The sequence below is a fragment of the Enhydra lutris genome, unplaced genomic scaffold, assembly GCF_002288905.1.
Source record: "Enhydra lutris kenyoni isolate GAN:26980312 unplaced genomic scaffold, ASM228890v2 scaffoldscaffold35, whole genome shotgun sequence".
NCBI classification, from domain to species: domain Eukaryota; kingdom Metazoa; phylum Chordata; class Mammalia; order Carnivora; family Mustelidae; genus Enhydra; species Enhydra lutris.
Window position 1 is genome coordinate 4,795,019 of NW_019154119.1, and position 23,253 is coordinate 4,818,271.

Sequence of the window (23,253 nt, forward strand, 5' to 3'; positions counted from 1 at the left end):
CGAGAAGCAGTCGCAGAACCTCTCGGAAAAGACACTGTATGATCACGGAAAAGTGGAAGACGATTTTCAGAAGTGCACAGCTATTTTTTTTTTTTAAGGTAAAGCAAGTGATTTCCATGACTACACCTTCTTCTTCCCACGATACAATCTGATAATTCAACACTTATTTCCTAAGCACATAGCAGGCAAGTGTGAGGTGCTCGCGATGTGAAACCCATAGCAGGATCTTAGGTCTCAAGGACCCACTTTGTACAGGAAGAGAAGCAGAGAGGAGAAGACTGCACAGTGAAGGCCCTGTAATAATAATAATAATGGTAGATCACACGGACAGAGGGTCTACTGGACACCAGAGGCGACAGGAAGGGCTTTGTATTATTAATTCATTTACTCTCCCCCACAACCCAATTAATAGATGATATTAGTATCCCATTTTATAGAGGAGGAAACCAAGCTCTGAGTGGGGAAGTAACTTGCTAACGGTCACACAGCCAGAAAGTAGAAGAGTCAGGATTTGAACTTGGCAGCTCAGATCTGGAGTCTGGGCTCCCAGTCCCCTCACGGTGTGGGCAAGGATACATGTTAAGTACTTACATCTGATGGCAACGGGTATCCCACCTCGGTTTGATTAGTGGGGTTGGCCAACCAGTGACCCTTTTTGCCTTCCACAGAACAACCAAACCTTTGGCCCCGACTGCCCCTCGACCGACAGCCCCTCCTTCTCTCTCTAGTCACTCCTGCCCTGGTTTCTGATGGGTCACATTTGAAATCTCAGGTCAACGCCTCTAATGACAAGGGAGAGTCACTCATTTACCAATGACCAGCTGCATAAGAACTGCCCACGAAGTTGGCAATGGTCACGGAATTTCTTTGGCCCCCAGGGTTGCTAGGCAGGACACGTCAGGGAAAGGGGCTTTTGAACAGTCCACACCAGAGATGCAGGACGAGTGCTCACCGGCTCTGCCCAGATCTGCACATGGGGCAAAGACTTGGAGCTTCTTCCCCTAATCTCCTTTTAGATTTTCCTAGGGGGTGGGGCAGCCACTCCTCTGTTCTGAGCCAAATTCTCATCTTTGATAACAAAAGTTAGACTTGAACCCCAGCCAGGAAGCCCTGTGTATCTTTCACAGGACCACACAGAGACACCAGGGGTCTGAGCTAAGGGGAGGCATGGTTTCACGGCAGGTGACAGATCCTTCAGGTGGCAGAGCAGGCCCGAGAAGCCCACTGGAGACGGGTGTTGGCCAAGCAGGGCTCGTTCCACTAGGACTGAAGCTGCTGATGCTGGACCGGCTGTCTGAATGTGGGTGCCCTGGTGCTCTGGTCTTTGCCACCGAGGGCATCAGAGGTGGGCGTGAGTGGTGGAGGGAAGGCTGCTGCTGACTCTTGGTCATGCCCCCAGAGCCCACCTGGCCCTGGCCGGGAAGCCAGACTTCCAGGGACAGGAAGCAAGGGACGCAGAATATCTGGACTTGGGAAGATTTTTCAAGAAACACCTAGAGTCTCATGTTGGATGTGGCAGCTACTAACTTCCTCGGGGAGGAAGAGTCTGTTCGGCAGCATAACGCTCATTTTACGGAACGTTCAGACCTGCCGGGTGCAGACTTTCCCCGTAGCCGTGGGAGATGTCGGGTCAGTGGGGCTCCCTCAGCCTGGTGAGGGAACAGCTGGGATCTCTGAAATGGATCATCCGAACGCCCAGCACCGGCTTCTTCCTCAATTATTTACAAGGAACGCGACGTGGTGCAATGGAACCCAATTCATAACGCCTTTTTAATGCCTTTATAACACAACATTCACGGTACTCCCTTCTAACCTAGCAGACGACAAGTTGCCACCGTCGAATTCCCATTAGTATGAATTATGGGTACAATATATTTCGCCCAATATCCTCTCCTCAGCCTAATATTGTGGGGGAATAAAATCACACCCTCAGCATATTCCTGATGTGGGGGGTGACGGCAGTGCCAGTCCGTCTACTCCGCTCTGGGCCGGGCGAGGCTCCCGGGCTGGGCAGACGGCCGGCAGGGCACTGGGGCTCCGTCGGGGGGAGCTGCGGTGGCTCCGGTCCTTCCTCCTCCCTGCCTTCTTCTCGTGGTGAGGAGCCCACCGGCTGCAGCAGCATCCTACAGATGTAGCCAGCCCTCCCCTGCTGGGGCCGGACCCTGCATCACCTCCCTGAGCCGCTACAGGAGGACGTGCTGGGCACCTGCCTCGTACACTCGCGGGATGCAGGGGGTTAACCCGGGCGAAGACACGCAGAGCCCTGGCTGGCTCACAGGAGGACTCGGTAAACATCAGCATCGGTGACGCTGATGGCTGGCGGTGGCCTGCCCAAGGACGCGTCTAGGGTCTCGCAGGCTGGCAGCCCAGAGTCGCTTCCTCACGTGGCGTGTGAAAGCACAGGGTTTTAGGCCATGCCTGTGCTGGGAGGCCCTCGTCTCTGGCTTGGAGGACCCTCGCTGCCGCTGAGATGATGACCACCAGTGAGCACAGCACAGCGAGGCTCTAACTCACAGCCCCAGCCCTGGGGGGATGGCCGAGACAGTGAGCACACTCGCCCACCAACGGCGCCAGCATCCCCCAGGACCCTTCTCCGCAAGGGCCTGGGTTCCCACCGTGCCTGGCGGTCACCTCGCTTTGGGGCTGCTGCAGATGGGAGCGGAGCGCATGGCAGCGTGTTCCCAAGGCAGTCAGGCTGCCACGTGCGTCATGGCGGGGATCTCTCAGGGAGGCCAAGACCCCCAACCGCCTAGGCAGCCCCTGTCCCTTCTCAGGAGTTCCTCCTCCCATTCCCATCACACCCCTGTCGGGGTGCATTTGACCTCCATCTGGCCACCGTGAGCAGCACCCCCATTTCTCTTAAGATGGGAAAGTACTTGGCACCTCAATGTTCCCCGAATTTACACAGATGTCTCCTCTCTTTTGATGGCGTGGCATTTATTTATTTTTAATACTTTTTCATTGTAAAATACATATGCTATACGATTTGCCATTTTTACCGTAACAAGACCCATAGCAGATAGTAGCCTTTCGTCCTTCTCCCTGTTCCCCTCAAGCAGTGCTGACTCACAGAGAAGACAGCGTCAGGTCGCGGCTGCTCCAACCCCGTCTGACGTGAGCAGCTAGCAGCGATTCTGCAGCATCCCCGCTCCCTGGCCCAGGTGGGAATCCACCTGGGCTGCCCTCTTCAGCTCAGGTATTGCCCCAGGCCCACGGGCCATATCAGTGGCAGTTCTGAGGACCTAGAACACCCTTCTGGAATGAAACAGGCCAAAGCATTCTGAAGGCAGCCGCTAAAGTGGACACCAGTCGTGGCCTCTGTCATGGACCAGAACAAGAAACCCCAAGAAAGAGGCCGCACCTCAAGGCTCCACAGTCCCCCATGTCCCGCATCTGAGCAGAGTCTGTGCTGCGCACATGGCTTGGATGTGAAGGAAAGAGTGTCAGCTGACCAGAGAGCAAGTGAACAGAAGTGCAGCCGGGCCTCTGGGAGGGACGGGGCTGCACCACGAAATCCCACATGCGCTTCGGTCCTGGCCTTCGTGGTTGTTTCAAATCGCTGATGAACAGAACTGCTTCGGTGGGTGGCCCGCAGCTCTCTCTTTAGCAGGTGCTGTGAGTGTCACGGAAAGACGTTGAAGGCAAGATGTTCAGCCAGTGGCCCATTCACCAGATTTCATTGAGAGAGGACGGTTCAGGGCAGCGCCCACAGAGAGCTCCATACCCAGTTCTGGAGCTACACTGCCCAGGGACGAGTCCCGGGCTGCTGAGTGACCTCGGCCAAGTCCCCCAGCCATTCTCGTCTCTAATGGTGGTAACAGTAGGTACCTCAGAGAGCTGTGATGGGGATTTTAAAAGTGAATGTTGCGAAAGTCGTTAGAACCGTGTCTGGAACAAAATAATTCCTACACGAGCGCCTTAAATAAAATAAGCAGATGAAAAAGGTTGCCAAGAATTGCAGGCAAATGGGAAAGAGTCCCAAGAAAATACTAATATCGGAGAGGAAAGTACTAATGCTGAATAAATACTAGTATTTGTGATCCCATGAATCTAAACACCTTGGGAGTAACGGGAAGGGGTGCAGGGCTTGGGGCAAGGCCTTGGTATGGAAACTCCATACTGTTATCCAGGCCACATTGTCAGGACACGGGGCCCATCTGCAAGCCCGTGAAGTCTTCCTTCTGGCTCCCTCTAGGAGTCCCGTCTTCATTATCCTCATCATGGGCAACCACAGACATTACTCATTGTTTGAAGGCTCACCTACCATGTAGGTGGAGATGAAGTCAAAGGCATTCATCCTCTCAGTCCCAGCAATAGGGGCCAAATAAATGAGTAAAAATTTATATGCATAAATTCATTCATTCTGTCCTCACATGCTTACTGAGAACCTCTATATGCTGGGATCACATGGAGCCTATTCCTATGGAGTTCACTGCCTAATAAGTATACAAGTGAATAGACGGGTAAGTAAGTACCTTATACTCTAGGCATTACATAGGAACATAAATGAAAGTGTTATGGGAACAAGAGAAATAATAGCATTTTCTTCTCCCCACCACAGAGGTAGTAACATTTAGGCTGTCAGTTGTTGGATGAACAGGACTTCTTTTTTCTGGGTGGGCAAAGTGAGTGGGGTACAAAGTACAAAGTACAAAGACCCCGGGACATGAGAATTCTTATGTCTGGGGAGTTGTGGCTAAAATGAATGGTATGGATGAACTCTCAAGTAACCCACGGTTTGGCTGTCCAATGTGTTGGTGGATTTCCCTCAGCCAGAAGCACGTTCCCAGGAAAACACATGAGTGTGGCGGGAGTAATCTATGTTCTGGTGTCAGCATTCAGGGAAGTAACAGATAGCAGAATCCCTGTACACAGCAGCGAGTGCCGAAGTGAATAAGTAACAGGTAGACTCCACTCACAAAGGTCACTGCAGCTGTTTTTGGCAAACCAATGTGCCAGGCAAGGTCTGGGAGATGGACAAAGGCACCCACGCTGTCACTAGGGAGCATTCCACACAACGGACACAGTTGTGTTTTGTTTATTTTTTATACAATGTGGAAATGTGTTGGCTCACAAATCAAGAAGCCCGGAGGCAGGAAGGAATGCACATTAGGGCTCTGGTTCCATATTTCTGGAATTTTCTTATTTTTTTTCTTTTCTATTCCTCATGTGTTGGCTTCATCCTCAGGTTTGTAGCATGATGGTTCAAGGCATCATGTCCAGACATGACAGTACAGAGGGAGAAAGATGGCCTTTCTCTTGTGACTCTTCCTCAGAAGGAAGAAAACCTTTCCCCCAAAATCCTCAGACAGTATTACCCTCCTGTTCCACAGCTATACTTGGGTCACATGACCCTTCCTGAACCAACAATGGCTAAAGGGATTGGGATCACCAACACCTGGTTTAGAACCATCATAATCCCGGGAGAGGCTAGGGTTCAACTTCCCCAAGGCATGAGAAGTGGCGGATACCTGACCAGAACTGAGACCCTGTTAGGAAGGAAGAAATGCAATTCTTGTAGACAGCCAGCAACACCCTGACAGACCTCAAAGCTTGCTTTGTCAGGCCTGGAGAGGTTCTCCAGCTTCTGTGCTCCCACATCGAGAGCTACCTGACTCATCGGTGGGCTTGGCCACCTTCCTATTCCTACCCCTCACCCAACCCGCCAGCTTCAGGGGCTGCTTCTAAACTGATGAAGGAATTCTTTAAGTAGTATGTCAAGCGTCTGAAATCATCCTCAGGGCCAGTTTAGGGCTGAGGTGGGTTTCTTTTAGCCTAGAAAAAGTCTACCCTGTACTCAGAAGGTTTCTCTGCTGCTAGAGGAGCTTCCCCAGGGTAACCTGAAGGCAGATGTTGTTCTAGAATCACAGGGATGATCACAGTCAAGTCAGAGCTGGGGCCAGGGCTGACCAGTGTGCCGGGAGAGGTGGGTAAACACACTCTTGATGAGGGAAAGGAGCCTTCAGTGTGGGAGTCCTTGGCCCACATTTTATAGCCAGCTGGAAGCAGACCAACCTGGGATAGCCATTGATGAAGCTGGGCTCATGAGTCTATCCTTCTGTCCCAGCTCCTCTCAGCCATTTACATCCATGTTTTTAAAAGAAAGAAGTCAACTCTGAGAGGAGGAGTGACTGGGATCCTTCCAGCTTTCCCCAGCTCCTCAACACCAGCCTCTTAGCCAAGGGGAGTCCCGTGGGCTTTGATTCCTCACCCCTCCAGGTGTGAAGGACTCCCTCTAGCACCCCAGCTCTGTTTGGACAGAGCAAGGAGCCTTGCTCACTGAACAACCCAACGGGTGGCCTATGGGGAGGACTTTGGGGCCTCTAAGGACCAAGGAGTGTGGGGGTGAGAGGCAGGGGGTTAGCATGCTTAACCAAAATGCCTTGACTTCAGAATTGGGTCTAATGAGGACCCCATGTGGGAACTGTGGCAGCCAGCAGCCAGGGGTGCCGTCCAGGGAGGGAGGGGCTGACCATAGGCCTTCTATTATCAGTGTGCCCTCTGCTCCATCCCCAGCCCTAAGGACTCCCCTCATGGTGCCAGAGGGTCCAACATGTTTGTCCATCTCCAAGAAGAGGCAGGAGAGAGGTGGCTGGAACAGCAGGGATCTCGCCCCACCAACAGGAAAGGCGTGTGCCAGCAGCCTCCAGAGGCACGTGGATGGGCATGCAAGGCCTTTATTTTCCAGAGGAAAATGAGATTTCTTGCCTACGGGTCCTACAGAGGCAAATTCGTGATGCAAATGAACACGACGAGCGGAGCCGGTAGCCAGAGCAGCCCAGAGTCCTCCAGGGCCTTCATTGCAGGGCAGCCAATGGCTTCTGAAACTGACGGGTAATCTGCCAGGTTACATCCCTTTAGCTCTGCGGGGACATCACCGTGACTCTGCTCGGTGGCATTGTGCTTTGAGAGGGCTCAGGCCAATTGGGAGGCCTGTGTCACGAAAATGAGTTAAACAGGGACAGGGTCCGACTGGGTTTGGAGGACATTCTCCTCCCTGAAATTAAACAAGATCTGCAGATGCTGACGGTGAACAAATTACACTGAGAGGTATTCAGCTCTTCTCTTTATGTTTATTTCTCTGAGTTATTTTTAGCATCACAGACAGTTCCCAGTTAGCAAACGGGTTGGGTTCTGAAAGTTCATTTGTAATTTGGCTGTTTAGATTTTGGAACATACTTTCCCTATAAAAAACTATGTTATAAATGGTGATGAGAATCCCAGGCTAGTTCTCCAAAGCCTATTTAACCCATAATGTAGCTAAAATACTTTCCTTTTGCAAGGAAAAAAATTGTTTAATTGCAACATGAGTAATTAAGTAAAACAGGGAAAACCATTAAAAGTGAATAAGAAGCAGATTTATGTTCATATTGAATGATGCTGTTTGCAGAAAACCTAATTTAAGAAGAGGCCTTTCCAAGGGCTTTTTGGGAAATTGCACGGAATTTAGCCTATTAGGGAGAAAAAGCCATTGCACTGTACACTTTTCGGCTACTACCACATAACTGGCTTCCTTTCCTGATTCCGGGCTCGTCAGAACGTATCGCCATGTAGATTCCCACCGGGAGAAATTCACTGGCCAAAATCCATGAAGGTGGTCTCTTTGGGGTGGATTTTTAAAATTCTGAGCCACAGGTTGGTATCTGTGCGGATGTCCTAGGAACAGCAGTGTCCCAGTCCCACCGACTCTGGGGGCAGTGACATCGTCACGTGAGGGCCATGTCCTGGCCAGCAGTGGGTCCTCAAGGTAAATGCACCCTGCAGGGTTCCCTGGGGGCCCGCTGCCTCTCCTCTCTGGCAGCACAATCCTTGCTCTGCACCTTCCTTCAGACCTCACCAGGCAGCTCCTGGTGTAGACGGGAGGTGTGTAACCCTGGTGTGCACGTGTCGTGTGGGCCCCTGATTTCCCACATGAGGCCATGCAGAGGATGGTAGCAGATCGACCCTATCCTTTCTGCCAGAGGCATGTGAGCCTTGGTTTAAGCAAGTGTGCTGGAAATCCTGGGGGTATGTTGCAAAAATGACCACAAATCCTCTCGTCCCTATATGCCCGCCCTTCTGCAATGCGGTGTTATAACACCGTCAATCAAGAAGCAGGGTCTCTTTGCCCACTCCTTGAATGTGGCTTGGCCAGGAGACTTCTGTGGCCAGTGGGATTTTAGCCAATGTGCCTCAAGCAGAGGTTACAGAAGCCTTTGAGCCTTGCCTGCTTGCTGATCTGGGAAGCCCGAGAGCACCGTGTGAGCAAGCCCGAGGTAGCCGTAGGGGGGACGGCAGGCCCCACGGAGAAGAACGGATACCCACGGGCTGGCAGTCTGCAAAGCAGAGATGTGGGATCAAGGCTGTTCTAGATCAGGTGGCCTCAGCCGACGAGCAGTTGACCACAGACGGATGAGGGAGCCAGCCTGGACCAGAACGGGCGGCCGGCTCAGCAGAACTGTGAAGGAGTAAGCCACTACGTTTTCGGACGATTTTTCCGGAGCAAAAGCTAACTTACCTACACATCTAGCTCTAGTCAATGGGCTCTCCTGGAAGCTTTCTTCTGGAACCCAGCCTGTGGCTCACGCCTTACAAATGCGGACGAAGACAGAGTCTTCTCCCCTCTTTTTGCCCCCTCGGTCACAGATCTGAAGCTCAAGCCCTTCAGGTCTTCCCTCCCCACACGGCAGGTTCGGAAACGGGTGCTTTGGAAGTCATGGCATTTTTCAATGGTACATGTTTCATGACTGACAGATGGGTTTTAAGTCAATGAAGACAGAATCCAAACCGTGGCTGCAACTCCACGTTCAGGCAAAACCCATTAGCTCGGCACGAACACGCACAAAAGCTGTCTCACAGCGCACCCTCAGTGCCTGATCATTTATCACAAGGGAAATCACACATTCTCATTCACGGAGCAAGAACAGTCTTCTGGATAACATCACGCACAGTCTGGAAATGCATCACAAAAGGGACTTGAGTGATTCTCCCAACCGAACCCACTCAGCAGCCTTTGATTTTCAGTGTAATGCAAGAGGAAAGGGAGGTTTCCTTCTCATTCCTTAACTGTGCAAAGCATCCCTTATCCATTCACGGATTCGCGGAACCACACGAGGGGGAGGGGCCCGCCGGGTGGGGCCTCAGGGTCCTTCACACGATTCCCCACGGAAATCCCAGCTCCTCTCCCCCAGGAGGGGCAGCTCTCCACACAGCGTAGAGTGGATGGGGAAAGACACTGTGGCCAGTGCTGTCTCTCTGATGACAAATATCCACCCTGAAAGCCCCAGATGCTCATAAAAGTAAAAAAAAAAAGAAAAAAAAAAAAAAAAGTCTGGGTTGTTTGGTGCTCCGAGGACGGAGCCTACAGATTTCACACCCCCTTTTGGTTTTCCTCGGGCCCCCGACACCAGCTAAGTCTCTCTCTCTCCAGCCCAGATTTATTTTCAAGGGCTTCGCTCTGAGGAACGACGGGAATGTTTCAGCATGAATGCTCCTGACCACAAGGAAAAAAAGCCCCCGACACATTTCACAGACATCAGCCAGGATTCTGCAAAATCCATTCTTTCAAGAACAAAATTGCATTTTATGAAGCCGTCCCTTTTCTGTTTCATCTGTCAGGCAGGTTTGCCAAGAATAATTTAAATTTCACGCAGCAGGAACTGCGGGGCAGCCGGGCTTCCCCTCCACCCCGCCAACAGGCCTGGCCTCGGAGCCTCATTTCTGCTCCTCGGGGCCACCCTCTCCGGGGGGGCTGGACGGTCTGCAGCCCAGAGGAGCCATGCTGGGCCGGCATCCTCAGGCCTCTCTGCAGCCCAGAGGAGCCATGCCGGGCTCGGCGTCCTCAGGCCTCTCCAGTCAGGGGAGGAGATGGTCCACGGAGGGCTCCCACCAGCACCAGCCTCCAGGAGGCTGGTTTTACCCCATGTGTCTGGACACTTGGTCCAACCTGATCTCTGATGAAGCTTTTAAAATCGACTTTTATGGAGTGTTTGATGGATAGCAGGTGCCGCTCTAAGCTTTCCCACACATCCTGATTTATCCAATCCTCACAACCTCCTCATGAGGAAGATACTATTCTTATTCCCACTTTATAGATGGTGAGACTCAGAGACATAGTCAGCTGCGAGGAGGCAGAGGTGGGATTCAAACCCAGTTCCATCTGAGGCGATAGCCTGGAGCGCTCACCGGCTTTGCCCTGTAGAATCGGCGGAACCTTTGGGGCTGTACTTCCCCACCTCACCCAAGAGGGAAATCCGCCCATTTTCTTGCAGACTCGTGTCTGCTGTCAGGTAGGTGGTTGAAGGGCTGGAAAAGTTATCATCACGGGGCTGCACTAACGGTTACCATGGAGAACGCACTGAGCCAGGTGGCCTGCGGGCAGGAGAGGAGCCAGCCCGGGTGGTCCGCTCCTCACTCACCACTGGCCCTCCACAAGCCTTCTTTCCTCTGGCCTCACTCTCCCGACCGGCAAAATAGGCCGGAGGGCACGGTCTCTCTGTCTCTCTCAGCCTCGGGGGACTTGTGTGTGAGTGTGCGTGTGTGTGCGTTTGAGTGTGTGTTGCATCTGGTCACACCCTCCCCCTGCCTCAGTGGCCCTGGAATCTGTGCTTGTCCAACTGGCCTTTCATCAAAGACCAGCAAGAAATCCTCAGGCCACAGGAAAATGAAGAAACGTAAAAACCAACTCAGGCCTAAGGCAGCAGTGACAGAAAAAATTGTCATCACCTCACTCACCAGCCGCAGGGAGCCTAGACAGCCTTCCCTACCCTGGGGACCTGGGACCGTCCCCCACAGCGTGGTGGAAGCTGCCCCAGTACTGAGAGTGAATGGGGGACCAGGCCCATGGGACTCGGGGCAGGAGAGGGGCGGGCCATCTCTGCATGGGTAGTGATGGTATAAGATGTCAGCAGTCACCCCCAGCCCCCAGAGAGATGTGACACCCCACTCCATGTCCAGCCCAGGGGGTCGCTCAGGCCTGACAGCACTAACACTTGTCCCTGAGAGTCATATTGGGGACTGGCCTATATGTGGCACCTGACCCTTCACCGAGGAAGGCAGGCCAGTATGCTCAAGCCCCCATTGCCACACTCCAGGGTAGCAGGAACACGTGGCTCTGCTCCTGGCTCCCATGCAGCCCCCTTCCTCAGCCCCTCTCCACCAGAGTGGGGTCTCGGCCGTGTGTACACATCGCACTTTCCTTGGAGGAAGGGGTCCCGTGGCTGAAAAGGCTTTAAAACCCCTTCACTCCATCATCAAACTCACTAGGCGATGCTGACTCAAGGTCAGTTTGGGGTGTGGGTGCCCTCCCTCCAGCTCCTCTCGCTGCCACGATGTCACCTTGGTCATGTCAGGCCTCCATGTCACAGATCAACGTGAGCTCTAACCACTCAGAAACACAATTTGCTTTCTCCACCTGCCTGGGGCCCAGCTCCTGCTTCTTATCGGAAGACTTACCTTTTTCTCTTGGTGAGGTTAGAAATGATCCCTCTTCTCTACAGGGGAGAGAAGGTGCCCTAGGCTTCTCCTGGGGGACAGTGACAATAGTGGTGGGGGTGACAACAGCCACGTGCCAGGCCCAGCTCTATTCTGAGTGCTGTATATATGTTTGAACTCACACAAGGCTCACAAAAACTCTGGCAGACAGGTGCTACTACCCATCCCTATATTACAGAAGCAAGGCCCAGAGAGGCCATGTTACTTGTCCAGGGCTGCTTAGTGAGCAAGAGATAGGGCAGAAGTCAAACCCGGGCAGGCTGGTGCAATATTCTGTCTTCATCCAAAACACTAAGCTGCCTCTGCCAGTAACCTCAATGGGAGAAACATTCTCAGGTCATTTGGTCAGACCGTCCATGCCAAGACCTGTCATATCCTGACCTGTGTGTTTCCCGAGGGCCAGAGCTAGGCCTTGGCTACTCGGTAAAGACGCAGCCTGTTGACGAGGGAAACCACAGATACATTGGTTTGGGCGTGCCTGTCAATGATGTGGTGCGGGCATGGGGTTCGACAAATAGGCTGGACGACAGGCGTCTGACAGGGGCTGCTGCTTGGCCAGAGGGCAGAGAGGCACCATGGCCCAAATTCAATGGCAGTGTCCTGGACAGAAGCCGCGGTTGGCTGTTGTCCTCCCTCTCCCCTGCACACCCTGTTCTCCTGAGCACCTCGAAAAACCCAGGGCGGAAGCAGGCACCTTTGTTTGGTTGGACCAGCTCCTGCAGGTCTGGGCTGGAGATGGTTCCAGAGGGGACACGTGCCAAGGAGCTGGTTGTCCCACAGGCATGAACTCTCGCCCCCTCTCCCCTCCCAGCCCCCCAGGGCAGTCCTCTCCAGATGCTGTTTTCCATCAAAGGCTGGGCTCCTTGCCCCCCATGTGCTGTGGTTTGGGGCCCCGCCAGGGAGGGTTGCTGACTATCAAGCTGCATGGGAGCAAAGCAAGGGCTGTGTGGGCAGGGCAGCCCTGTGTGAGGGGCCCTCATTGCCAAATGCCTTCCAGCACCCCGTCCTGGAGGGTCAAACCCTGTCCCGCATGCAGACCCACAGCATCCCTTAAAAGGCCCCCCTCCAGAGAGGGCCAAAATCATCAAGTGGGCTCCCCGGTCTAGCTTCTCTGCTGACTTGGAGCCCCCGGCGGTCAGTTCCAGAAGCTGCCATTGTCCAGATGGCCAACAGCTGGCCTTTCTGAGCGGCTGCCAGATGTGGCTAGTGGGGCGGCCGGCTGGCTCGGCCAGGCAGAGGTCACCGCATCAGGCCAGTCCTGAGGGCTGGCGTCCAGGGGAGGAATGCGTTCAGCCGGTCTGTGGGCGTCGTGCCCAAATAACCCTCTGTCCCTACTGCCCCAGTCCGACATTCCTTCCCTCCCCACCTCTGTGGGGAGGTGTTTTCGTAACAGGAAAATAAAATCAATAAGGCACTGCAGCAAGATGTCAGCGTGCTCTGAGCTGGCCTCCGCTAGCTCCATTGTCTCGGCCTCTGCTGGGCTCTGGGCCGGCAGTGCTCCGTTATTAATGGGAAGCAGGGCTGAAAGTGAGTTTTGAAAATCACGGAGACAAAGGCGCAGCACACCTGGAGCGCGGCTTTCCCACACCACGGCCACTGCACAATGGCCACGCCGGGCCTCCCCCGCCTTCCGCTTCTCCCGCAACTTTTCCGTGAGCAGGGAAGCCAGCACTGGCCACACGCAGACGCCTGCACACGCGCCGGCTCGGAGGGGGCTCCCGGAGGCCGCCCGGGACGGCTGGGAGGCAAGGGCGGCCTGCAGAGCCCCTGCCCAGCCAAGGAAACAGGACGGTCATAAATGGGGCTTCCTGTCCCCCACCCCCGGCATGAGCCCGTCCCTGAGGGGCTCCGGCTGCCTGAGGGGCTCTGAGCAGCGCGAGGGGGACCAGCTTGGCCTGAAGCCAGGCAAGAGCCTTGGCGCCATTTCCATTTCAGTCTCTCTGTTGGGAACACAGCCCCCAAGGCGGGAGCTGCCTTTGGAAGGGAGCAAATGCCCTGAAGCGGACTGCTGGGGCCCGAGGCCTGGGTCCCCAGGGAAGGCGCAGCCTCGGACCAGCTCTCACAGACTTGGTGTGTCTCAGTGTCCCCAGCCGTCAGGCGGGGGACAACTGCACGGATTCATGCGATTGTCTGAGACTGGGAAGACACAATGGCTGGGAGAATTCTCAGTGGAGTAGTTAGTAAGTGGCAGATTTAGGACCATTATGCCTTACTGCTGGTCACTACTTTTTTGCAAACCCAAGCCACTGGCACCCCAGAAGGACTCGCGTGGTCTAAAGTCACCGATTTAGGGAATCTTTATGGCCAACTTGGAGTTCACCATCCCTACACGCACTGAACTAACGTGGCAAAGGACAGTGAATGGCTTCAGACCTGCTTGTCTTACAGGTTAGTCGCAGACAGACACTTTACAGCACGTGAAACCATGTGAACGATCAACGGTTGGCCGGCCCAGCTCCTGGGACGCCAAGACCCTGGGGAACACGGTGGCCGCAGGACACGGCAACCAGGGCCCAGGCTGTGAGCCCATGGAGCCGGCCCCGGCCTTCGGGGTTAGAGGGGCCCCGTGCCCAGCTCCTGCTCAGGGAGGCCACCAGGCTTACCTTGGTGGTGACGGCGGAGGCAGAGCTGGCCACGAGGCTGGTGATGGCCTCGCCGCTGCCCGTCGTGCAGGGAGCCGGGGCTGTGGCAGGTGTGGGCAGCCGGGAGGGCACCACAGGCAGCGGCAGGAGGCCGGGCCGGGCACTGAGGCTGCTGGCTGTACCGCCACCGGCCCCGGCCGTGGCATTGCAGATGCTGGTGGTCCCATGCGTCCCGTTGGCGCTCCACTCGCGGCGGTCCCAGCCCACCCGGTAATCTCTTTCGAAGCGGCTGTGATGCCGGGACATCTTGCTGGGCCGTGGCTGCTGCTCACAGGGAAACAGAGGCCGGACCTGCTGGCACAGAGCGGAGAGGAGGGCGATTTAGACCAATGGCAGCCCTGCTAGGATGCCAGGTGGGCAGCCACGCCCGTCGGCATCTAGGAAGCACCTTCTCTGTGGCAAAGAAGGGCTTTCAAATGGTAGCTGATCTCATGTTCACGGCAAGCCCGCAATGCATGGATCATTAGCTCAGCGTCACGGGGGTGGGGTTGGGGGGATAAATGATTTGTCTGGGATCACGTGACCGAAGTGTAGTAGAAAAGATTTGAACCCAGTCTCAGCTGAAGAGTGATGCTTTCTGTCCGCAGGGCCACACTGCCCTGAAAGATGCGTGTGCCCGTTTTAACTGTGGTTGGGATTCTATCCCACCGTCCTCACCGTGGAAGCAAGATCCTGGGGATCCCCCAACACTATGACAGGGAGAGCAGCCGCAGCTGTAGACTTCTTTCCTAGCAGACAACACCCTTTCCGTAAACCTCACTGTATCCTTCGAGTAGGCCGTGAGCTGGCCAGGCATGGCTCATCCCAGCTTATGGACCAGGTTGCAGGTTGAGCATAAGCGACTTTCCTGACGTCAGAGACATACGAAGGGAGAAGGGGGCCAGGATCTCTGGCCTTCAGACTGTCGCCCAATGCGGGACTGCAGTCTGAAAAGGTGTTAAGCCCCTGGGCGTTAGAAGTGCTTTACAACCCTATGATGTAGTCGCTGGCTCGAGACCCCCACGCTCCCTGCAAACCAGACATCTCCCATGAGACCTTCCTGAGTGTCTGAACGGAAGGCCCTCAGTGTTGTCATGGAGACCCAGACACACCAGGACACTGATGGCCTCCTGCATCACAAGGACTGGGCTTTGCTCCAGTCCAGCCTGCGTCCAATGTCATCTTGGTCATGAAGGATGTAAAGATACAGGAGGGGCCAACTCAGCCGGAGGGGCCACAGCAAGCCTGAGGCCGAGGGGAGAGGGAATGGTAGAGCCTGGTCAATGGTAGAGTGGTCCAGAGGTTGGGGTGGCATCTGTCCTGCACATCACGTCCTCAGCTCGGGCCACTGCTCCAGCTCGGTTTTAACTCTTTTTATTCTGCAATCACTTCCTGTCTGGGGTGCCAGCGCCTGGAGGTCCGGGGTAGCTCCTGGCTCATTTTCCTATCCTGCAAATTTAGCTCCATCACGGCGGGAACTGGGGGCGGGGGGCTCTGGAATTACCGGCTAGTGGGTGATAGGCCACCTCTTTTAAACATTTCTGTCACTCTGGTCTTTGCACACCAGGTCTAGTTGTCGGCTTCTAGCACCACAGAGCCAGCACCTGGACCTACCCCTTGTGACCTGTTCCCTATGTCCTCCTTGTGTGGTTGCAGGGCCCTCCTGGCCACTGTCCCCTCCCTCGGCACAGCTCCCCCTGCCAGGCACCAGGAGCACGCCCAAGCAGAGCTGACCGTGACCTCTTAAAGTGGACGGGGTGCTTCTTGTTTATTTTATCATTATGCTTCAGAGCTCACACAACGCCACGACATTATTTTTTCATCTACTCAATATTACATAATAAAAGATTAAAAAAGAATCCCCCTTTGACCACCCCCTCACAGATTTCTCTGGAGAGAGTTGCTTAAATAGCTCTCGTCACCGTTCTCCACAGCCTGCTCTGATGGGGCTTCCACTCTGGCCACTCCTTGGGAGTCTGCCTCACCGAGGTCACGCATGATCTGCTCGTAAAATCCCACGGGTCCCTCTCGCCTTGTCTTCTCTCACCTTGGGCGTGGTTGATCTCTCCCTCTCTTTCTCGAAACCTCTTCTCATGGTTTCTCACGCTCTCTCCTCGTTGGGTTCTCCTTGGCAAGCAACTCTTTCTGGGCTCATCCTTGGAGTTCCATTATCTCCTCCTCTTCTTTCCCCGCCCTACACACTCTCCTCAGACACTCTCACCAGCCGTCACCGCTTTCCCTGATGGCGCTCAAGGCTACATTGCTGGCTTCCTGTCCCTCCTGCACAGCACACCCATGGTCCCACCGTCTGAAATACTGGCTGCCCCCCCTCTCAGGTGCCCCAACACTGGATGTCCCAGAATTAACTCATTGTTCTTTTGCCCCCTTATTCTCAGGAATTCCGTCTTGCAGACAGGAAGTCCTGTCAGCTCTGCAAGCCCATGTCCTCATCTCCGTCCACATATTCAACAGCAGGTTCTTCAACTCTGTCGCCCCAACTGCTTCTCAAGTCTGCCTCCCTCCCTCTGCATATCCACCGCCCCAACATGTTGTGTCCCACATACATTATTCCCACGTCTCTCTGCTCCAGTCTTGCCCTTTTTACCCATTCGCTACCCAACTGCCCTTGTGACTTTTTTATTTTTTAAAGATTTATTTATTTGAGAAAGAGAGAAAGTGCGTGCACCAGAGGGGGCGGGAGGAGAGGCAGAGGGAGACGGAGAGAGAGTCTTAAGCCGACTCTGTGCTGAGCATGGAGCTTGATGCAAGGCTCGATCTCATGACCCTGAGATCATAACCTGAGCTGAAACCAAGAGTCAGATGCTTAACCAACTGTACAACGTAGGTGCCCCCAACCTTGTGATTTTTTTTTTTTTTTAAAGCACAAGTCTGATCACCATACTTTACTCTCCTACTTTAAATCCTATCCTTCAGGATAAGGTCCAGACTTCTCAGTGTGGTCCAGGAGACACCTGAGGATTCTAGCATCAACATTCATTCACTCTTCCCACCCCAGAGGCAATGCCTGGCCATTCCCAACACCTTACTAGTTTCTGAAGGCATTATGCCGTCTCTCAGCTTGGGGTTCAAGCCCATGTAGCTCCTTTGCCAGGAATGGATTCCCACTCTTTCCACGGCCAAGACCTGCATGTCTGTTATGACTCAGCTCAGGCACTAACTCTTCTAGGAGGCTGCATTGACCCACTTCCTCCAGATCAGGCAAGAGGGCCCCTGGCCCCCACCACTATCCCCAGCATTAATGATTGGGGCATATTTGCTACCTTGAGAACAGTCCCTGCTTTTTGTCTTTGTAACCTTAGCACATAACACAGGTGAAGGGTGTTCAGTACACATTTGCTGAATGAATAAACAAATATTTCTTCTTAATTGTGGAGTGTGTGCAGAAGAGACAAGCACATTTGTGTGAAGGGAGAAGCTCAGACACTGGAAATTCCACGCAGGTACCACGGTAAGGAAGTGCCCTATCTTCCTGGTAGGTCACACCTGCAGCCTCCAAGGACGGCTCCGATGGAGAATGGAATCTGCGCGTTCAGGGTCGGCCGGACACCACGGCTTAGGCTCCCATTTCCCAGGATTCACCTGCAAGGCTCTTCCTAATGATCAGTGCCTCAGGGCAGTTTCCCTGGGTTGGGTTCTAAGTATGGCAGAGACAATGCCATGAGATTTACCATACCGTGACCTCTCTCCAACCAGGAAGACCTCCCCAGGGCCTCCCTTGCAGTTAGGTTGGGAATCACACATCAGAATTCAGGCAGCTAGAATGAGTGGGGAGGAGATGGAGAACATTCCCAGACCTGGCCGTTTAAGAGCATTTTCTACTAACCTCGGCCCCCTTCACCTGCCAGGGAAACCTTGGAGGTGCAAGAGACTTGCCCCACCAGCGTTGGACTTGGCACGATTGGGACATAAATCTTCATCGTGTGAAGGCGCTGAGATTGCGAGGTTACTTGTTACTGAAGCCTAGCCCCACCCGACTGATACCCTCAGTCAGCACTTACACTCCCACAAAACAACCCAACTTCACATACTGTCAAGGAAATCATCTCCTTCCAGCTGGTGTGGATGGAGAGAAGGAGGACAGACTTGAGATGTGCCCATAGAACATGCTCGGGAGCAGGTCAATGGGGCCTCCTTTGCGCCAAGGATGCCTCCGATGTCCCAGAGCCCGTCAGCTCGCTGCCTCTGGGACCGCCTGCTGTAGAGCAATGAGCTTCACGGCCCCCACGGTCCCAGCAGCCTGCACCCCCCACTGCCCACCCACTGCGTGTCTCTTCCAGGTTCCGTACCATACTAGAGAGGGGCTGGAAGGGGGACTCAGGCAGCTGGAGGCCCCACGGTCTGGTTTGAGCCTCATGAAGCGTATTCAAGACAAAGGTCAACTCCTTGCCTGCCAGATGTGGGTTAGACTTCATTCCTCAATTTAATTTCCCCTTTCGGACGGAATGCAGGACGTGGGCTGCACAGTGAGTTGGCAGCACGCCAGCTCCAGCGGGGACAACTTTAGTATTTCCTGCCGGGCACAGAGCCAGCGTGTCAAAAAGGTCCTGTGTGTCCACACGTGTGCCCGGGGTGGTGGTGGTGGGGGAAGGCAGCACGACGTGCCCGTCGGGGCGGGCGGAGCCCCCTGCGTGGACAGGGCGCCTCAGACAAGACAGGTCAAGCAATTACAGACAAGACACACAGATGTGCTCCCTTGTCGAGGTGAGCACCTTCTCCCGGCAGGCTGCCGGTGAGCTGGAGGAGCCTGGCACAGGGCCCTCCACTGAGACACGGAGGGGAGTCTGAGCAGAGCCATTTCTCTGAGTGTTGGGTGTACTTCTAGCTCCTGTTCCGAACCATCCTCTCACCACCCATCCCTAGATCCCTAAGCTCCCCATCACACTGCTTTCTGCGCTGCTGATGCCCAGATCTGAACCATGCCCGACTTCTACTCCGAGCCACAGCTTCCCTTTTTCCGGTTTTGCACACCCTCTGAAAAGGAGCCATCTTCTGCTTAGAAGAAACTGTCTAAGAATTTGATCCAAAGTTTTAGGTGGTGTTTATTTTGTTTTTACATTTTCTAAAACACGCTTAAGATTACCTCTAGAATGATAGAAAGGGTAATGTGCAATGAACGTCTTTTTCATCGGGACTTTGGAATCCTATAAGAAATAGTCTGGGGCTATGGAGCCTACCCTGTGCATCCTTCCCTGCCAGAAACTGGGGCTCCACCCTATGCCTGGATTAAGGCCCAGTTCAGGCTCTGGGAACCCCACAGAGCTGGACCCTCTTCTGCTCCTGATCCAATAGGATCCTGAAACCCAACCAGGCCCCAGTATTGGGCCACCTCTCTGGCCATCATTCAGTCTGGTCACTGAGTTCCTGGGTTTCAGAGCCTCTCTGCAAAGGGGCCCACACTCCCTGCCCTGCTTGGTGAGGCCGCAACCCCCTGGCTGCTGGTGTCTGAGTTCTGGGAATGTCCTGTCTGCTCTGTAAGCCCAGACCTCTGGGTGGCCACTCCAGGACCCAGACCTGGGTCCCCAGGAGTGGAAAGAGAGCCGAGTCGGGGGTCAAGAGGGCTGAGTGTGAACCTCAGTACTACCCTTTACTCGTTCCAAAAACTCAGGGTTGCCTCAAGTTGTTTATCTGGAGAGTAGGGTGGGACAGCCCTACTGCCCCCTGGACCATGAGAATCCAGCATGACTCCTGTGAGCCCTCTGCACGGGCCAAAGAGCCCTGTTACTGGGCAATGATGGGACCTGAAAGCTACAGGGTGGAAAAAGGTAGGCCAACAGGAACCAGTTTTCCAGGATGAGGACGAAGGAGACTGCCAACCATGAAGCTGTGTGTGTTCTGGTGTTTGAAACACACAGCCACGGACTCCCCGAGAACCCCATGCTGGGTGCGTGGGACCCTGGAGGATGCTCTGCCTTCCAGAGCCCCTGGGAGAGAACAGACTTGGGTGGGACAAAGGTCATCCTCAGCTGAATACCTGTGACCTGGGGGAGCTTGTATCAGGAACCTCAGGGCCTGCCTCGTCAGATTGCCTTTTCCCAGCACCTCAGGGTGCTGTGACAGACTCAGGCCCAGGTTTACAGAAGGCCTGGGCCATCCAGGGCCTGACGATAGTCTGGGTGTAGCCTGGGATAGCCTGAGGACCCCCAGGCTCAGTCCCAGTGCCTCCGCTGTGTCTCTGTCAGTCTCCTGGACACTTACTGGGTCCCAGATCAGCAGCCCTGCCCTGGAGGTTCTCCTCCCCGTGAATAATTCATGAGTAACTAATCCAGAGGTGCATGCGCCATAGTCCCCAGTGCTTTCCAGCCAGTCTGGGGCACGGGGCCACTGTGCACACCAGAGCACACATCAGGACGGCGATGCTCTGCACCCAGGGACACCTGTGATGTGCTCGGGAGGCCGGTCGTCGCCACACACATTGCCGGGCCCCTGTGCACATGCTGTAGCCAGGAGCGCAGGTGGCTAATGACCCCTCTTGCTCATGTCATGAAGGCACATGCATGCGCGGCCGCTGGCTGTGAGGGCCCTGAAGGCGTGATTAATCCACAGAAGGTAGGGGAGCCCGCACTGCCTCCAGACAGGGAGCTGAGGAATGAGCCACGGCCTGTCCAGCCCGATTGGAAAATGTATGATTGCCTCATTTGGAGGAGACGTGCTACCAAGTCGGTTGAACAGGCCGTGCCCATCTTTCTTATTTTCTTTTCCCTCTCTGCATCTTTTAGCCTTTCTTCTGAAGCAAAATAATAAATAGCAGCAGGAAGACCATTGGCAAATGCAACACAAAGGCAGGCTCCAGGCGCTGGAGAAGCCGGCCCGGCTGTGACTTGGCGTGGATGCTGGCGGGAGCTGGGGTGCCCCTCGGACAGGCCCCCCTGCTTCCTGGGGTTGCTTCAGCTCCCACTGACCCCCAGCCCAGTCGAAACCCCACTAACTCAGAAGACTTGCTTCTGGCCGAGGCTGCAGGAGGCAGTGTCCACCCAGCCCTCTCTTCCTGGAGCTCAGACGCAGGCCTAGGACCCAGTGATGGCCTGGCGTGCTCTTCCTCCCACGGGACTGCTGCTCCTGCAAGGCTGTGCTCCCTAAAGGTGGGACTCCCCCGGTATCCTCTCTGGGGCTCTCTGGGCACAGGGTTGGCCCCTGGACCCAAGTGGCAAGTTCTTCCCAGCTCAGAACACGCTGTGGGATGGAGACTAGGTGAGGCGATACAGGTGCCTGGGCGTGAAGAATGCAAGAAGGACCGCATCAGGCTCCACACCACACTGGCTCAGCCCCCAAAGTGAGGCCTCCTCACACTGACCTCACCCAGCTCACCCCGGTTCTGGCGCGGGCCCTGAGGGAGAGATTTTGCTTGGGGCGTGTAGGTGTCGAGAACCTCGAGGGGGATATGAACTGTGTGGCTACTGGGTGTACACTGAGGTGCCAGCCTGGGCCCGAGGCCTGCTTCGAATCCTTTGGATCTGCTCAGGAACTAAGGGAGCTCTGGAACATTCACAGGCTAACAGCAGCCTCTGTCTCGTCCTCTGTAGGATGAGTGACCCGAGGTATGATTTTATAGTTAGTTTTTTTCTCTTCAAATACCAAAGCCCCAGTGGCTGGAAACAGTCACATTTTCTCTCTGCTCTGGAAGGACCTTTCCCTTCTACCTTAACCCCCCCCGCCCCCCCCCGCCATGAGGGTCCTCGTGTGAACCTGCCCGCCCTCCTCCCCCCCTCCCCCTACCATCAGTCACTCTCTCAGCAGGGCAAGTGTGGAGAGTATCCAGCCTAAGTGCCAGACCAGAGTGGCTCATTCCAGCCCTCTGTTTTAGTTGCTGGCAGGTTCAGCCAAGACCTGCTAAGCTCCAAGGTCTGGAGCCACAGGCAGCCTCTACCAGGCACTGCAGAGGAGAAGGAGTCAGGGATGTGACCTCTGCTTCCTCCCCCCAGCTGGCATCCAGCTCTGTAACAGAGGGCTTTAAGGGGTCATCCTTATCTTTAAGGGAAGACTGGGCACCTGCTTTATTTCCCAGGTCTTGGCCCATCCGGAGCTTTGGGGGAGACACAACCCAACAGACCCCAGACCAGTGGGCAGACTGGCCTCAGGGGAGGGTAGGGAGAGGTCCCGGCATGAAAGGTCCAGCAGCGGTCACAGCAAAAACTGTATGGCCTTATAGGCTCACCGCCCTTTCCCTGTGCTGGGTTCTTGGCAAGCCACCACATCCTGTGCTTCTCACGACAGCCCGGCTGTGCAGGCTGGGATACACTTGACACTCGCCTTTCATGAGTGAGGCAGAAGAAGAGGAGACCAGGGCAGGGGTAGTGGCTTGTGCCCACTAACCCACAGCGTGGACTGTGGTCTGCAGCATTGCTCCAGGCACTTGTTGGAGTGCAGAATCGCAGGCACTGTCCCAGCACTATTGAGGAGGAATCTGCCTTTTTTATAGGATCCCCAGGGGGGACTCAGCTACAGGTTACAGCCCCAGATGTGCCAGCCCAAGACCCGCCTCTTAGCAGGACCGGAGTCGGCCCTAGGGCCCAGGCCTCCCGACACCGGGCAACGCTCACCACTGCGCCATGGTCCTCGGAAGGCGCTGGGGGGCAGAGGTATTTTGGGGAAAAGCCATAATCCATAATTACAGGGCTTACTACATGACCTAAAAAGACAAATGTTTCAAAATGCTTTTCTGATGATAGGTTTCAGGAAAAATGCCACCGATTCCTTTTCTGGGCACAATTGCTCACGCAAAAAGCAATCTCTCTGCCTCGGGAAGGTGGTATCCAGCGCCTGTTTTAGATGAACAATATTAAAAGAACAAGCCTCTCATTTCCCTCCCTTCCCATGTGCACCTTTGCTTTGAGAAATCTGGCTGTGGGTTTTGATGTAGTGATTTTTTTTTCGAAGAGACGCACATGATTCAGAGTCTTTTCTCATGGGGCTAATTGACTAGGCATTTGTGCTATTGCTACTGGTGTAAATCATTATAATGGTGATAATGAAAAATAAAAAAGATATTGGAACTGACAGTTGGCAACATAATATCCGCATAAATGGGGGGAAGAAGGGAGGCGTGTATAAATTAGGGGCTCGTAAACATCGGGATCGATGAGGCTGCTATGGCGGGGCCCAGTTTGATCACTTACAGGGGGATGAGCCATGATTATCATTA

General features: G+C 54.5%; 1 protein-coding gene across 1 annotated transcript in view; it reads right to left on the reverse strand.

Annotated features, from left to right (window-relative positions):
* The window catches only part of LOC111154102 (kelch like family member 29), a 301,414-nt gene that overhangs the window by 125,802 nt on the left and 152,359 nt on the right, over positions 1–23,253 (reverse strand). Inside the window, exon 3 of the mRNA XM_022513488.1 lies at positions 14,076–14,405. Within this exon, the coding sequence (XP_022369196.1) occupies positions 14,076–14,360 (285 nt within the window). The 5' untranslated portion in view covers positions 14,361–14,405. The remainder of the gene's footprint in view (positions 1–14,075; positions 14,406–23,253) is intronic.